The following is a 15,952-nucleotide window of genomic DNA, read 5'->3' as shown; positions in this document are numbered from 1 at the left end:
AAAATAACATCAAAGACAGGAATAATATCCTGATAAGTATGTAGTAACTGGCTTACAGAAACGTGCAAGATTGTACTAAGAGTTATCAAAACGTAAACAAAATAAGGCATAATATGTTTCTTGATCCAACAATTGTACGATAAACTGCCAACAGGATTACAAAAAAAAATAAGTTATAAAACTATTGCTTCACGGAATTGGAGTGGAGTTGCTGCTTCCGCTTGACCCCTCTTTCAACTGTGCAGTTGTTGACCCCTTTTTGCCTGGCGGACGGAAGGCTGGCTGCGGCCACCTCCTTGTGGTTGATACTCTAACTATGGGAGTTGGCATGAACTCCATGAACCTTGAAGTAGTACCCTGGGAGGCAGCTTGCATAGTTTGAGGTGTCACAGTGGGTGGCACATCAGAGGCTGGGGGTGATGAACTAGTAGTAGTTGGTGTTGTTGGGCTGACAATCGGCGGAGGAGGTCGTGGTTGCTGACTAGTTGGTGGCGGTCTCCTCACATTCTTCTTCTTCTTTGGTGGCCTTTTTGCAGTAGGTGGCCTAACTGGGGTGGTCTCCTGTTCAGATAGAAACGTATGAGTGACATAATGACATAAAACTTCTAACTTGTAAAATGGGATTGCAAAATAAATCAATAGAGTTACAGGCGGGGGCTGAGTTGCTGCTGCTTCAGCTGCTTCAACAGCTTCAAGAGTTTCCTCCCATAACATCTCCTCCAGTCTTGCCGCCTCCTCTTCGTCATCCGCAGCAGGTGGGTGTTGACTTGCACTTTGTCCCCCAGCACTCCAAGCCATTGCCTCCTTCTTCTTGGAACAACTGCGACTGTTATGTCCAGTCCGCAGTAACATGTGGAATGAAACAAAACGTGGAACATGAATTCATAAGTGATGTAACATATGAAGTATGATTTACCTTTAGGCAATACTTGCAGGTGATGGGGCCATACTTTATGGGGGCCCTATGTGGATCTGGGGTGGGTTCCTTTGGGGTGTCGTTTCTTTTGTCTCTTTTGGACTTTGGCCTCCCAATCTGCTTCTTGTATACTGGTGGCAGTACAGGTGGTAGGTCAACATGCTCCCAGTATTCTTGACTTGGAACAGGTTGGATGGGGAACTGGTATGTGCTGTTATATGCCCCCATGGAAAGCCAGTTGTGTGCATGTTCCTCTGGTCGCCTATTCTGGTATGCAAGGGCAGCACATGCATGCCTGCATGGCAAGCCAATCAGTTGCCAAAATCTGCAACTGCAAGTCCTCTTTCCTAAGTCCACCATAACCTTATGTGGCAAGCACTGAACTTCATACACATTTTCAGGATCATCTCCAGTGGGAAACGGCTGCCACTTATTGTTCTCCCTTTTCTCTTTTTCCAGCCTACTCTGCTGCACCGGAGTGATAACTCCGTTATATCCCACCAATGCCTTCTTGTTTCTAGCAATTATGCTCATCATGTAAACCCTCACCTCTTCCAGCATAGTTATAATAGGCTTCCCTCTCATCTTCTTGATCCTAGAATTGAACGATTCGCAGTTGTTGTTCGTGTAATTGTCAGACTTTGGGTATTCGCTAAAGCCAGACCTACTCCATTGACTTGGAGGGATCCTGTTCAGATACTCCTAAGCATGTGGATTAACCCGTCTGATCCGATCCAGTACAGCATTGAACTCTTGGGAGGTTGTGGCCTTGGCACACCTCCACATTGCCATCTTCAACTCTGTATCACCCCACTATTTTCTGAAGTTCTGCCATATGTGCATAGCACAATATCTATGATGAGCACCTGGGTTTACTTCACGCATAGCTGGGATGAGGCCCTAGTGGGAAAAGTAAAGCAAGTAAATCATTATCCCCTATGAAGAAGGAAAGCAGTAACTATATAAAGGCCCTAGTGGGAAAAGTAAAGCAGTAACAATATAAAGAAGGAAAGCAGTAACTATATAAAGCAGTAACTAAGAATTGAGACCATTACCTTCTACATGTCTGACATGAAGTTAATTCCATTGATAGCTGCGTCCCCTAAGTCTTGTTGGAGAAGTTCGAGAAACCACTTCCAACTATCCTTGCATTCGCACTCCACCACAGCATAGGCTATAGGGTATATATGATTATTGGCATCGTGGCCGATCGCAGTCAACAACTGCCCAGGGTAGTATCCCTTCAAAAAAGTACCATCTAACCTGATAAAAGGCCTGCAGCCAACCGAGAAGCCCTTCTTACACCCTTCCAAGCATATGTAAATTCTTTTGAATTTATACCCAGTCCCTTCGACATAATCAGTGCTAATCCTTACGGTGGAGCCAAGGTTGGTCCTTATAATTTCATTAGCATAATCCCGTAGAAGTGCATACTGAGCTATCTCTGATCCTTCTATTAGTTCTTTCGCCTTCACCATTGCACGGTATATCTTCCTCTCATTGACAATCACATCAAACTCCTTCTTGAAAAAATCCTGTGCCTGCCTTTGAGTCATGTCTGGATGGTCACGGATCTTGTCCTCAAGCTCTTCAACAACCCATTTTCCATCTGCAGATTTGTTCTTATTAACTCTGCTGCAGGTATGTTTGTTGACAAAGGTCTTCACCTGGAAGCTTAATGGAAACGACCGTTTTACACAATATATCTTCCATGGGCAATCCTCGTCATAACATATGGCCTTGCACCTAGTTGAATCAACTCTTGGAAAGAATATGCTTCGCCCTAGGTTGATGTTGAACTTCCTAACTGCCTTCTTGAAATGCTCCAGATTCTCAAATTCCATCCCAACCTCCAGCCTTACCTCCCTAACTGGAGCATCGGGATTAGCTTGAGGAAATGCTGCTTGCTGACTATCTTCATCATCACTTGCAACAGAATCCAGCTCTTCAGACTCGTAACAATGCATCCCTGCACTTGGCCCAGCCATATCTTCACCCTCCATAGGTATAAAGATTGAAGGATGCTTGTTTGGATCCTGGTTAGGTATGAACGTTTGCCCTGATGGAGGAGGCCTGACTGTTGATCGTCTCTTCCGCTTCTTTGGACTACCACCACCCACATCTGGGTTTGTAGACGGTTCGGGCTGTGAACTGCTAGGTTGACTCTCTTCACAAGGTGTTCTATTCTCATTCTGAATGGTCTTCTCTTAAGACTCTGGTTCATTGCAAAGTTGTGGAATATATTGTGTGAAAATCTCATTAGATTCCGGAGGCCCTTTATCAACTGTGGGAGCCACTGACTCCGCAGACACTGGATTTCGGTGCCCAGTTTCATGACTTCCAACTGAAACACATGGTTGTTGAGGCTCTGGAGGAGTCTTGATCAACGGCTCATGTGGAGGCAAATTGGGTTCGGTGGGTGCATCCGGGGTTTGAATGATCCTTGGTGGCTCTTCGAAGGTTACCTTTGGTGAGTGTGTGGGGAGATTTGGTTCGTCACTGCCTACTTTTGGTTGTTCTGTTTGGGTATCCGGTCCAGGCATACCTCCTTCAGTCTCACTGATCTTCACCACTTTCTTGTGCTTCTTCTTTGGTGTTGGGGGTCTCCTAACACACAGTTTGGTTCTGTGCTTCACTGGGGTCTTCGTAACATTTAAAATCTCAAGATCCTCTTCAGGTTCATTGTTTTCTTCTGCAAACTCAGGAAGGTTAACTGGATGCTTAGTGAACACCTCCACTCTCCTCCCATTAGCGATGGCTGCTTCGTACATAGTCACCACATCCATGTCAAGTCTAAGCAACCTCAACCCACCATCCAACTCCTTCCCAGGTTCAAGCCAGTAAAGCTCGCTCACATCAGTGTACCCTATATCCTTTACTAAGTCATTCATGAAGAACCTATTTAGGGTATCGACATTCACTCGTTCAATCTCTATTTTCTCACCCCCAATGTATGCCACTCTGCCATCATCACCCTTTTGAAATTTTTCTCTGTGACTAATCACTAACGTAATGTGGATAGTTGCCATCTGCAAACAGACACACCCTAATTAACAACCAAATCATAGCAAATACAAGCACACCCTAATAAAAACCCAGTTTCCACAACCATGCACCGAAAACAAGAAAACCATCACATAGAGACGAATGGTTACTACTTACCTATGGATGACACCACGCAACTCCACCCGCCCAAACGGTCCACGCCAACAAGCACCCTCTCTTCAATACGGAGATTATCGTCGGCCTGGGAGGTTTTCTTTAATTGTTGAAGATGAACAGTTTCTTCCTAGGGCTGTACCCTTTGTTTTCTGAATCGCGCGAAGATGAAAAACCTTTGCTAACTGTTCATTTCTAATTTCCCTTTTTTTTTCAAAAAAAAATTCAAAATTCAATTATTTTTTTAACTAATTATAATTATAATATCCACGTGTGCAGCCTCCCAAGCCATGTCACGCCGTGAAGTGCCACGTAGGGAGTGTTACTGACGGAGTCAACACCGAAATATGGATTGGTTAGTTTCGTCCCACGGAACTCATGATTGATGGACACATTTGGTAGTTTCCGTCTCTTGTGGGTAGATTTGTCAGCGTTTTCAACTTCCATGGGTAAAAATGGTAGTCTACTCTATTTATTATCTTCAACAACGAGATAACTGATGATGAATGAGAAAGAGAAAACGAAAAGAGGAGAAAAAATTTCAATGAAAAAAGGAGGAGGAAGAGAAGGAGGAGAAAGATGTGGTATTGATGACGACGATAACGAGAGAGAAAAATTACGAAGAAGAGGATGCACGAAGAAAGAAGAAGAAAAAAAGGCACGGAAAAAAACGTGAAAAAACGCATGAATATAAATGACTTGTATGACTTGTATGGGAAAATGCTTGTATGTGGAGAATAACTCTTTTTCTTAATAGAAATTTCTCGGTCCAATTTTTGTACCTCTCATAAATCGAACGGTCTGATTTCTGTTTCTCTAATTAAATAATTCCACATTTAAGAATAGCACCTCAGCAGACAGCAGTCCACATTTTAAAAAAATACCATTGCTACTCCAATATCAAAAACAAAAAGTATAATCTAGTAATTCAATAATATATTTTATCTCATATTTTTAAACATTAATGACTAACTGGTGACCAAGAATAATAAATTATAATAGTTCTTTAATATAGAAATAATTTGCACCACATTTATAGAATTTGCATTAAAAAAATATATAATTTATACATATATTTATCAGAATTTACATACATGAATTAATATTATTTACACCTATATTTATCTAAATTTATTTAAATATAAAATTTATTTGTTGAAGATAATTTAATATTTATATTGATCAAATACGGATCAAAATCATTAAAAACTGCCAACCAAGAGTTTCTGAAATTATAAACCAACAATCATGTATGCAAGAAATCACCACTTATACAAGAAGACAAATATAATCAAGTTTTATAAATAATATAATCAAACTTGATACATATTTATAATTAAACTTCATATGTAAGATAATCAAATTTTAAATTAAATTTATATTTATAATCAAAGTTTGATTATTATGATCATAAAATTTGATTATAAATATAAATATATAGTGATTTCATATTAATTTTTTATATCTATATAACATAATTGCATTTTGTGAGATTATCAATTTTTTTCTGGTAATAATGTCTTTAGGAAAAATTTTCAGAAGTAATGACAACATATCAATATATATGATACAATCAATCTCACTTTGTTAACATTAAATATAACATAATAATATTCTTTTATGTAAGGCAGATTGAAATTAACAACAAAAACCGAGGAAATAACTTTCGTCCATAGTCCTATTAATTTCCTCAGGTATAGTTTTTTGTAGAGAAATTCTAGGTGATTAACCTTTTTTTTTTTTATTTTATCTTATATTTGAATAAACACTAATCAACTTTTTTCTCTTTTACGCTAAAAATATTGATCCTCTAATATTATTTTTCTTTTCCCCGGTACATTCGACTGCTATAGTTTTGCACTGAATTCTTTTATTTTTCAAAAAAGATACTCAATGCATGCTGCGCCGGGCACGTCTCAGCTTCATAAAGGTTTAATGAAGAAACCAAAAATTAATTTTATCCTTAAAATAAAAGAGAAAAAAGAAACCCCAGTAGAACAGCAAGAGCCAAGAGAATCTAGGATGAAAAAATTATTTAAGAAATGGCTGGCTTCCTTTTGAAGAAACAAATAACAAGGCAAAATTAGTTGTTTTTCAGAAAGAAGAAATTGTCCTTTAGTTTAGTCAGGGGAATAAATGCTGCAAGAAGCATATTTGACTAGCATGCCTTTATTTTATGGAGTACTGCATAATAAATATCATTTTAATTTCTATGATTGAAATATATTTCTATATTCTCAACTCTCGAGCAATAGAAATTGAAAATATGTACCAGAATATAATAATTCATCGTTATGACAATGACTTTTTTCTCAGATCTCAATCAATAAATACCATTCTCATTGCATTCCGTACGGGCAAAGGGCTAAACTGTAAGAGAAACACAAACTACAGGGCAGAAAAATGATTGCCGACAAGAGAGGATTTTATTCAGACATTAAAAGTGGATCAGACGAGGAATAACTGTTTTTCTCACCAATGAGTGTCAGTCAGTGGGAAGAGGATCTCAGATCTCTATGTTGATTACGTATTCAAACTATCAATCAAGATTTCTTACAGCGGTTCAATTCTGGCCATGACAAAAATAAAAATAGGATTCAACCACTTTGGCCAAACTAAACTATGTGGAAACATACTATATCTATGAAAACTTAAAAGGCCTGTAATTAATTCTTTTTTTAAACCAAAAAAAGTAGGCGCAAATGAGTATGGCATTTGCAACTGATAGTTCCATTGGTGTCACTTCCTAACATTTGTGGCAAAATTTCAACCAACCTTTCTTCCTACCCAACAGCCCTACCAGCTATCATGCCAAAGAAATAACTCAAAAGAATTGGATCCTATGGGGGAAGAATTCAAGTGTGATTAAACCAAGGTCCAACTGCACCATTCACATGGCCATTGCTATGGATCCCTACCCCATTTGGGATGATTTGTGGGGGCATCCCAACGGCCATCGGCAGAGATGCAGCAGGATATAATCCGTGGCTGTGGGGGAGACCATGGCCATGGGGGCTCATAAGTGGACTCCCGGCAGGACTCCCTTTACGCTGTTGAAGGGCGTGGATCTGCCTCAGCCCATCTTCATGAATACGTGATAGTGTTTCCAACTCTTTCATTGATAGAGCTTCCAGACCGGCACCATACAGAGGGGCATGTCGCGACATTTCCTCCTGGAGGGAGGCCTCTAGCGTGTGAATATATTGCTGCAAAAAGAAAACAAACACATTAGGACTTTCGATTTGCATATTTCCAAGGTGTATGGCATAGACTAATTAGTATGCGAATACATGGAAAACAAACAACACAAGCATAAAGGTTGGTCTTCTGATTCTAAGGATAAAGAACTAAATGGAATGTTGCTAGTCATGGAAAAACAGTATACATTATTTTGCTCAATAAATTCAACATTACAGTTAATAAAACATGCAATTAACAGGTAGCACTGAAACTTAAATATGCTTAACCTCATTGTATAAGTCAAACGTGTAAATATATACCATGATATAATATAAATAATAGACAAGTGCAATCTCCATATCAAGACAAACCTGGCAGGCTTGCAACTTAGATTCCATGCCATCAATATATGCTTCACACCTAGCAACCTGCTCTTCCTTCTCCCGCTTTTCTCCCTCGGTTTGCCCTACTGTTTGAGTCAGTCTACGGACTTCATCCTCAAGTGATTGCCGGATTTCTTCCCGTGTTACATTCTCTGTTGCAAATCTTTTCAGTTCTTCATCAAATCTCTTGCGTGCAGCTTCAGCATTCTTCAATCTTTCAGCCAGTGCATTTTTCTCTTTTACTACTTTCTGTGGACAATACAAATCAAAATTAATTTACAACTGACATGCTTATATATATCATACAAATTAAAATTAATTCTCAAAGGAAAACTAATTTCAAATGTAGAACAAAAAATGGAGGACAGTAATCTCCTGAGCATACAGTTTTCACGTCAAAAGATTAGATCAAGCTGCTTTCTAATTCCTCTATTATTTGTTTTGGCAGTCATGATGTATCAGATCCAGCAACAAAATTACTGATCCAAACAAGGAAATGAGAATAATAAAGTAATTCTTCATTTTATTTATATTTATATTGGGTAATATGATGAATGACAAAAGAAAGGACCAAAGGTTGATTCGGAAAAGGAGATTCAACACAAGAAAAAAGTTTCCTGAAAAAAACGTGCGCTGAATGGAAACCTAGAAATGAGTTGTGGCATTTAATATGCCCCCTCACTCAAAAGCATAAATATGACCTGAAGGTAAAGCACACAAGACCACGCAAACTTTGTGATGAAATTAATATTTACTTGAACATGAAACTAACTATTTAGTCTCTTAAAGATACACATTGGTCTAGTCCTTGAAAGATTTTTACATCAGTTCACTCCTAAATGATACAACTGACATTACATATATTTTTTAAAGACAAACTGATGTCAAATTTTTCAAGGACTAAACTGACATCAATATAGCTTTTAAGAGTTAAATTAATGTAAAAACTTTCAGGAACCACATTGATGCTACGTGTATCTTTGAGAGATCAAGTGGTTAGTTTAGGAAGAATCAGAACTGTTCCTAGCAGGGGAGTAATACATCAGCTGAAGTGAAAACAGAAGGCCGATTACCTTCCGACAATATTTGGCAAAATTAGGTGAAGATATTTTGGGTTTTGGTATACAACGGCGCGCGCACAAACGTAACTGAAACATTACTACTTTCTATTCAAGCAGCAGGCTCATTAACTATGTACATATAGTCATTGTAGTGCAGCAATATATACTAACATTGATATAAGCAAGTGGTTTCTCTTTTCATAATGTAAACAAGTGTATTATATCTAATACCTTCAATTCATCACGTTTTCGAGATTTCAACTGAGAAATTTGTGTCTCTGCATCGTGTAAACGGTCCTGAAGAACTTTCTTCTCCGCAGAAAGCTTTGTTATTTCTTCATCCCGCTCCGAACGAAGCCACTCAAGCTGACTCTCAACTTCTTGAACCTGTTCTAATATTTCCTTCTTTTCTCGAGAAAACCGATCCATCTCAGTCCTCATTTCAGACTGTTGAAACATAAATTGGATCAGTAAAAAATTCTATTAAAGCAAATTAAGAGATAACCACAGTATATAAATGATTAGGACATGAAATACCTTGAGGCGATTGCTTGTGGCCTCGGATTCACTCAGTTTTTGTGCTATAATAGCTTTTTCCTTAGCCATATTAGAAATCTCAATTTTGCTTTCTTCACGAACACGAATAATTTCATCTTCACTAGCGCATAACTGGTGCCACAGAGCAGCCCGGTCAACATTTGCAAGTTCAGCAACTTCACGGATCATACTCAAAACAGGTCGAATAATCTCCTGCTCCTCACAGACTAAAGTAACTAAGACATCCAAATCAAAATCTACTTCACGACCGGCATCTGCTGTGCTAGTGGCACGGTCAACAAGCCTCTTCAGCATCCTCCCCCGGTAAGATTCATTGGCATACCATCTAAACAATATCGTGTAAAGCAACTTCACAAATTCCCTCACACATTGGTCTTTCGAAAGGGCCAAAGTTTCAGCAAGACCAAGAACTGAAGTAAAATCCTCCCTTTGAACTCCAAGTTGCTCACTTACATCTCCCTCTGATGCACCCTCTGGATGCTGAAAATTTTCAGAAACATATCTGGCACCATTACTCAATCTTTGAGAAAGGCGGCTTTCCAATACTAAGGCTACAGACTGAGCCCCTATTACACCTCGAGCTACAGCTTTCTCAAATGTTTGAGAGGCTTCAACAGCAAGACAAGGAATGGATAACATCTCAAACAGTATGTATATATCAGAAAAATGACGACTAGCACGAAAAGCCTGCTCATCAATCACATGAAGTCCGGCAGTAGTGGTGCTGTGTTCACCAAATAAAAAAATTCCACAAGGCAGAGCTGAGCAACTATCACCATAATCATCATCACAATCAATGTCCCTAAGTATGGTTTCAGCAACATCACCCCAACTATTTATAGTCTTGCTCAAGAAGTCAAGGACACAAGGCGACACATCAAGACCAAGATTTTTCAGCCTTACACGAACAGACCTAACCTACATAATTGATAAAAATAAAAAGTAAAAAAAAAAAAAACACAAGTGCTTCAAAAAATATTTTGGATAAACATATTAACAAATATGGTGCAATTTCAAACTATCTTAAAGCTTACTGCTTCAGGTAAGTGTTGACATTGAGATGCTGCTTTGAATATAAAATCTATCGTCGCAGCAAGGGGTTCATCATTTGAATCTGTCAAAAGTTCAAACGACTGAAACAGAATGCGTTCCCACACTTCACTACCACACTCCAGTTGATTAAGAGCTTCAAACACCTAAGATAGGAAGGAGTTAAAAAGAGAAAGGACATTAATAGGAGAGAAAAACAATGTGACCATGCTTAGCATTATGTTGGTAGTGAGATAAATGCAGCCGAAGCATATATACTAGGGGGAATGAAATCCCATGACATTAAATTTATAAGACTACGTATTACAGATAAGGTGTTGAGAAAATAAATATTGGTTTATCTCACAGGTATTCGTAAAGAAGGTTCTGCATCTGGCTTTTGTAGTCGCTCAAGAAGTGCACAGGCAGCCAGTGGGTGTTCTGACAGCTCAACCAATTTTGGCACCAGTGCAACAAGGTCTGCTTGCAAATGCTTAGGAGCTTTGTCCAATACAAGAGCAATTTTCTGTGCAGACTGAGGTCGTCGTCTTGGCTCTGGACATCCTTGCGGAACAGCTCCATCCAAAGCTCTAAGTGAGTTCACAATCAATCCCAGGAGCTCCTCAGACTGTTCTGGCCACTTTGTCTGAAGTTCCAAATTTACACAATCAAAATTATAGATAATATTTAACAGAAAAATCCCCTCATATTAATACCAAATTATACCTTTGACCGTAAAGTTGCATTATCTGAACCAGCAGCAGATGTTTCTGGTGGACAAATAGGTTGTCCAGGAACAGCCTTTTCCTGAATAACATTCCCATTTAAATCAGAGCTCTGCACAGCAGATGTACCGCCACTCTCTTCAACAACAGAATCCAACCTCTCGTAAACGGGAACTTGGATTGACTCAATTGCTCCATTTTCTCTATCACACTCAAGAGGACTAGCAGCTCCACTGCCATCTGGAGGTTTCGAGCATGCATCCACAGAATCAGCAACAGGAACCCCTTCAGAAGGCTGGCAGCATTCAACCATTATATCCAGTAGTAAATCAATGATTGCTTGCTGCAATACTTTAACTCCCATCAGCAAATTCATCAAACTAGGTGAAGACTCATCAGCCTTGCTGGTCTTATTCCCATCACAGTTACCAGAGAGCTTGGTAGGAAGAAGCAAGCGCTTTACTTTAGCAGGATCATCAAGATAAACCCGAAGTCCAGTCAGAAACCCAGCAATTGCACCAGCATCCATTAAAAGTTTCTCTCGTAAAGTAACCTGTGGCTGTGAAGGATTATCTCCATATGACAGATGGAATCCAGCTCGGGAAAGAAGATTTCTGAAAATATCTTCCTCATCTCCACTTATCCCTTCACTGTCTTCAGAGTCAATGAGCTCATCAGGATCAGTTGTCAATGCATCCTGATCATCCTCTGATGCCAACACCTGTATATTAAAAATCACATTAGAAGAAGAGGCAAGTGCAACCTCTCAATGGGAGCGACATGAATTCAAAACAATCAGTAGCTATAATAGTATCACTTCAATTCAGAACATGACAAGCTGGAAGGTAAACCTATGAGACAAATTCCTTCTCTACCAAAAACACATGTATAATCACAAGCTTTTTTAAGAGAGAAAAATATTTGCAATCATAATTTGGCCCATACATGGGGTAGAAAAATGCTTGCAATTTCTTTTCTTCGGTGTGAACTTACTAGTTTAAATATACAATACGAAGTTCAAGGGATGCAAAATTATGAACTGAATCACTAATCAACTTCTGTAACTTGAGTCACTTATCAGCTTGTTCCATGCATCGTATCAGCAAACAACGAGCAAAAATTCCAAGGAGGACGCCATATTTCCTAACTTGCTTGTTCCAATCTTACCATACAGAATATAAGTTAGATGCAAGAGCAGATATTATATGTTAAATTACTAACACCTCGGGCAGAAGGGCCGGGATCACATAGACATCCACTCAAATAAAGGTAGTCTTATACCTAAAGTCAATAAAGATCCACGATCTTTCATAGAAACAATCTCTGTTTGTGAGATGAGAGAACATTTGGTACCATCCATTAACAATAGTTGGTGCAAAAGGTAATATATAAACCGGGCAATCCCATAGGAACTTACCTCTAGATCAGCAAAATCAAACCAAGGGCAGCAGTCCAATATTTCGCATACAAAAACAACGGTGTCACGGACAAGAAACCCTGCATCTGCTTCTAGCATATCTGAGACCTTCATGAATTGTAAAACGGAATTATTCCACGTCTTTGTGCAGATAGAGGATTCTTTCCACACTGTCTTGGCCGGATTTTTCTGATTCACAACAGCCATCCTGTATCTGACCCAGAAGTTTTTATCAGGATCGCTACCGACAGCCTGGTCACTCTCTAAATAAATACATATTGTATCAAAGGACTCGTAGACACCTGTTACATGGAAACATAAGCTTTTAATTAAAAAAAGAAATGCAAAATCTGCAATAACAACTTCCAGTGAATAAAATGCAAAGATTGCACAGTATCTTCATAATAAACACCTACCGATCCGAAGTTCACATCCACCAGCCTGAAAGAATTTACTGAAGATTTTCCGAGTCTCCATGATTTCCTTAAAAGACAGGAAATTCTCCACTTTCCATGTAAACGAACTTCTTTTCCCAAAACTATCAACAAGGGAACCACCATTGCTCAATTCAGAATCATTATCGGTAAAATCTTGCATTATTGATGTCTCTTTCAATATAAGAACTTCAGCAGAGAATATAACAGTGTCCTGGACAAGAAAACCAGAATCTTGATCAAAGAGACTTGTAAGTGTCACAAATTCACGCCAGCCCCAATCCTTTGCAGCTTTGGAGTAGCGGTTCTGAGATTCCTTGGTGACAGACTTCTCCTCCATCCTCTGGTTCACAACTGACAAACGATGACTAACAAAACAACTCCAATCACTGGAAGTATTCCTAGAATCTGTAACTTCAAGAAACACTGAAAGGTGGCATGGTGGCTGGGACTGCCCTGATAGCATTAAAACCATGGAAATGTGTTACCAAGCTACATTCATCTAAGGACCAGCCTCTAACTATTTGTAAAGCAGCAACCTAAAAATCTTTTCAATGTTTTTCTTTTTTTTTTTTTGGAGGGAGGGAGACCCCTGAATGTAAGGATTGAACTATATTTCTACAGGGAAAACCAAGATCCATAAAATCATCTATAAAATGTGGTGTGTTTGTTGTATCAGCGGATATACTTCGCAAGTATGAAGTATCAATTTATCACAAGTTAATTTGAAAGGAGGACGCGCTGCGGGGCGCAGAGCGCGCGTGCGGGGTGGGGGTGGGGGGGAGTAAAAAATGTGTATGTATAAAGTGCTCCTAGTACACTCTTTCAGCATAGTGTCAATTTAGGTAAGAATTGCACCAAAATGCTCACAAGACATCAAATCAAATCATAGGTATCTAAATATAAGCGGAAATGGTAAAAGATAAATTGCTAAAAAAAGATTTGCAAAGCAAGTAAATGCCACACCTCTGGGATAAACAATAAGACGACAATCCCGGTTACCAATCTGAAACCTCCTGCTCTTGATGCAAAGGCCAGTAATCTTCCTCTTCTTCAGCAAATCCTTCAATCTGGTAAAATTTTCAATCCTCCAAGTGAACTTGCCGATATGGCCATCGGACTTCCTCGCCCCACCCACGCTCCTTCCAGCAATCATAGCCCCATTCTTGGAGAAGCTACTAAACTCCTTAATCACATGAAACGAGGTGCTAAACACTGCAGTATCATCAACCAAGAACCCTGACTCAGTCCCTATGAAATCTGACATTTTCATATAATCATTCCACCCCAAACTCGTGTTATCGCCACTCTTATTATCCGCAGCGAACCTCCCATACGAATCCCTATGCATATGATTCAAACCGGGCTTCTGGTTCAACACAGACATCCTAAACAAACACCAGCAACTCCTATCAGACAACATCACAGTCTTATCAGTGTCCTTACTCTCCAAACACATTGACAAATACTCAACACCATTCACCGAACTCTGATACACACTAATCCTCAAATTACACTCGCCAGCAGGGAAAACAGGGCTCATTATCTTCTGCGTCTTAATCATCTCCTTAAACAAACTAAAATTGTGAACCTTCCAAGTGAACTTTCCACTCAGAACATCCGAAACCGGCCCAGCAACGACGGAAGAGCTTGCGGCCGAACCGGACGACAACGAGGACGAAGACTGGACCTCGTTGTTATCGCGCGTGAAGTTAACGGACTCGTTGAGGATGAGTATGTCGGCCGTGATCAAAACGCCGTCGTTGGCGGCGTTTAGGTAACCTAGTTTGGGATCGAAGACGGTTGAAGAAGGCGTGAAATCGCACCAACCGTGAGATTTCTTCTTGCTGGAGAATCGATGCCAAGAATCGCGGTGTATGGTTTTGGAATCGTCGGCGAGGTTAACGATTGCGAGACGGTAACTGGCGAAACAGTCCCATTTGGAAGAAGAGGTGCCGCGAGGGTCCATGATTTGAAGATAGATTGAGATGTAACCTGGAAGAGCTTGCGAATCGCCCTTAGGGTACACCAATAACCGGCAATCGTATCCTCCTACCTCGAAGTACTTGCTCCAAAGGGCGCGTGCCTTCACTCGCGGGAAATTTTGCACCGTCCATCGGCACACTGCGGCGTGCTCGCCACGGCGATCGACGACGACGGTCTCCTGTGCGGCGGCCCCGCCGCCTCCGTCACGGGTGGTTACGGCGAGGTCCTCCGCAGCGGCGGCGGAGGAGGATGAAGGCGAGGGTTTGTCCGATGAGGAAGCGGAGGATGATGATGACGTGGCAGGTTGTGATTGGTCGGACGAAGGAGGTGCGGAGGGGAGAGAAGGGAGTGCCTCGGAGGAAGTGTGCTTCATTGCTTTTCCGTGTTCGATAAATTGAAAAGAAAAACGAAAAATGAAATGAAAAATGAGAATCGGAGAGAACGAAACGCGAACAGAGAGAGAATAGATGAAGGAGGAGGCAGAGAGAGAGGGGGGGATGTGGTGTCTGGTGTGTGAAAGAAGAAGAGAAGAGAGAGAGGTTTGGACAATGGGGAGGGTGGCGCATCATAGGTTATCTTGCGCCATCTTGAGCCATCTTGCTTACGAGTTACGTGGCGCACGATAGCAATCTTGCGCTTCTATCTCTAATTTATTTTCTGTTTTCAAACTCACTTTATAATTAATAATTAATTAATTAATATAAATAATTTAATTAACCTCTAGCTTTTAAATCTTAATATGTTTATTCTCCTTCAATAAAAGATATATATTTATTCTCTTTGTATATTAATTACTAAAAGATTATGTAGTATTTGAATTTACATGGTAATATAAAAAAAAATTGTACATAATATGTTGGAAAGTTTAGTTTTTAGGTATATCCTATCCTATAAAAGTATAACAACATAAAATACATTTTGAAATATTTGCAAAGAATATAATAATTGTGTTTGATTAAATTAAAGGATATAATTGTGTTTAATTTTCAAATGTTTGAAGATCAATTTAGAATGTTTATTATTTAAATTAAAGTTTGTTTGGATGTGGAATGTGGATAACAATGAAATGTATGAAATGTGTCCAGGGAATTTCTATTTTATTAG

General features: G+C 39.6%; 1 protein-coding gene across 1 annotated transcript; it reads right to left on the bottom strand.

Annotated features, from left to right (window-relative positions):
- Positions 1 to 6,482: 6,482 nt before the first annotated feature.
- On the bottom strand, positions 6,483 to 15,524 carry LOC112769423 (uncharacterized). The gene is made up of 10 exons (XM_025813945.3): positions 13,829 to 15,524; positions 12,845 to 13,318; positions 12,429 to 12,730; positions 11,013 to 11,732; positions 10,654 to 10,932; positions 10,292 to 10,453; positions 9,237 to 10,175; positions 8,931 to 9,146; positions 7,627 to 7,887; positions 6,483 to 7,281 (listed from the first exon to the last, which is right to left on the bottom strand). The coding sequence occupies exons 1-10, from the start codon at positions 15,219 to 15,221 to the stop codon at positions 6,931 to 6,933; spliced, it is 5,097 nt and encodes a 1,698-aa protein (XP_025669730.1). The 5' UTR covers positions 15,222 to 15,524; the 3' UTR covers positions 6,483 to 6,930.
- Positions 15,525 to 15,952: the final 428 nt, after the last annotated feature.

Source organism: Arachis hypogaea, chromosome 18, assembly GCF_003086295.3.
Source record: "Arachis hypogaea cultivar Tifrunner chromosome 18, arahy.Tifrunner.gnm2.J5K5, whole genome shotgun sequence".
In the NCBI taxonomy this organism is placed as follows: domain Eukaryota; kingdom Viridiplantae; phylum Streptophyta; class Magnoliopsida; order Fabales; family Fabaceae; genus Arachis; species Arachis hypogaea.
Note: the sequence above shows the minus strand (reverse complement) of the source record. Positions and strands in the feature narration are given on the sequence as shown.

Coding starts and splice junctions, on each gene's coding strand:
- LOC112769423 (XM_025813945.3), bottom strand. CDS start 15,221: ATGAAGCACACTTCCTCCGAGGCACTCCCTTCTCTCCCCTCCGCACCT. Junction 10,933..11,012: donor ATGCAACTTTACGGTCAAAG/GTATAATTTGGT, acceptor TTGGAACTTCAG/ACAAAGTGGCCAGAACAGTC. Junction 7,282..7,626: donor CTAAGTTGCAAGCCTGCCAG/GTTTGTCTTGAT, acceptor TTCTTTTTGCAG/CAATATATTCACACGCTAGA.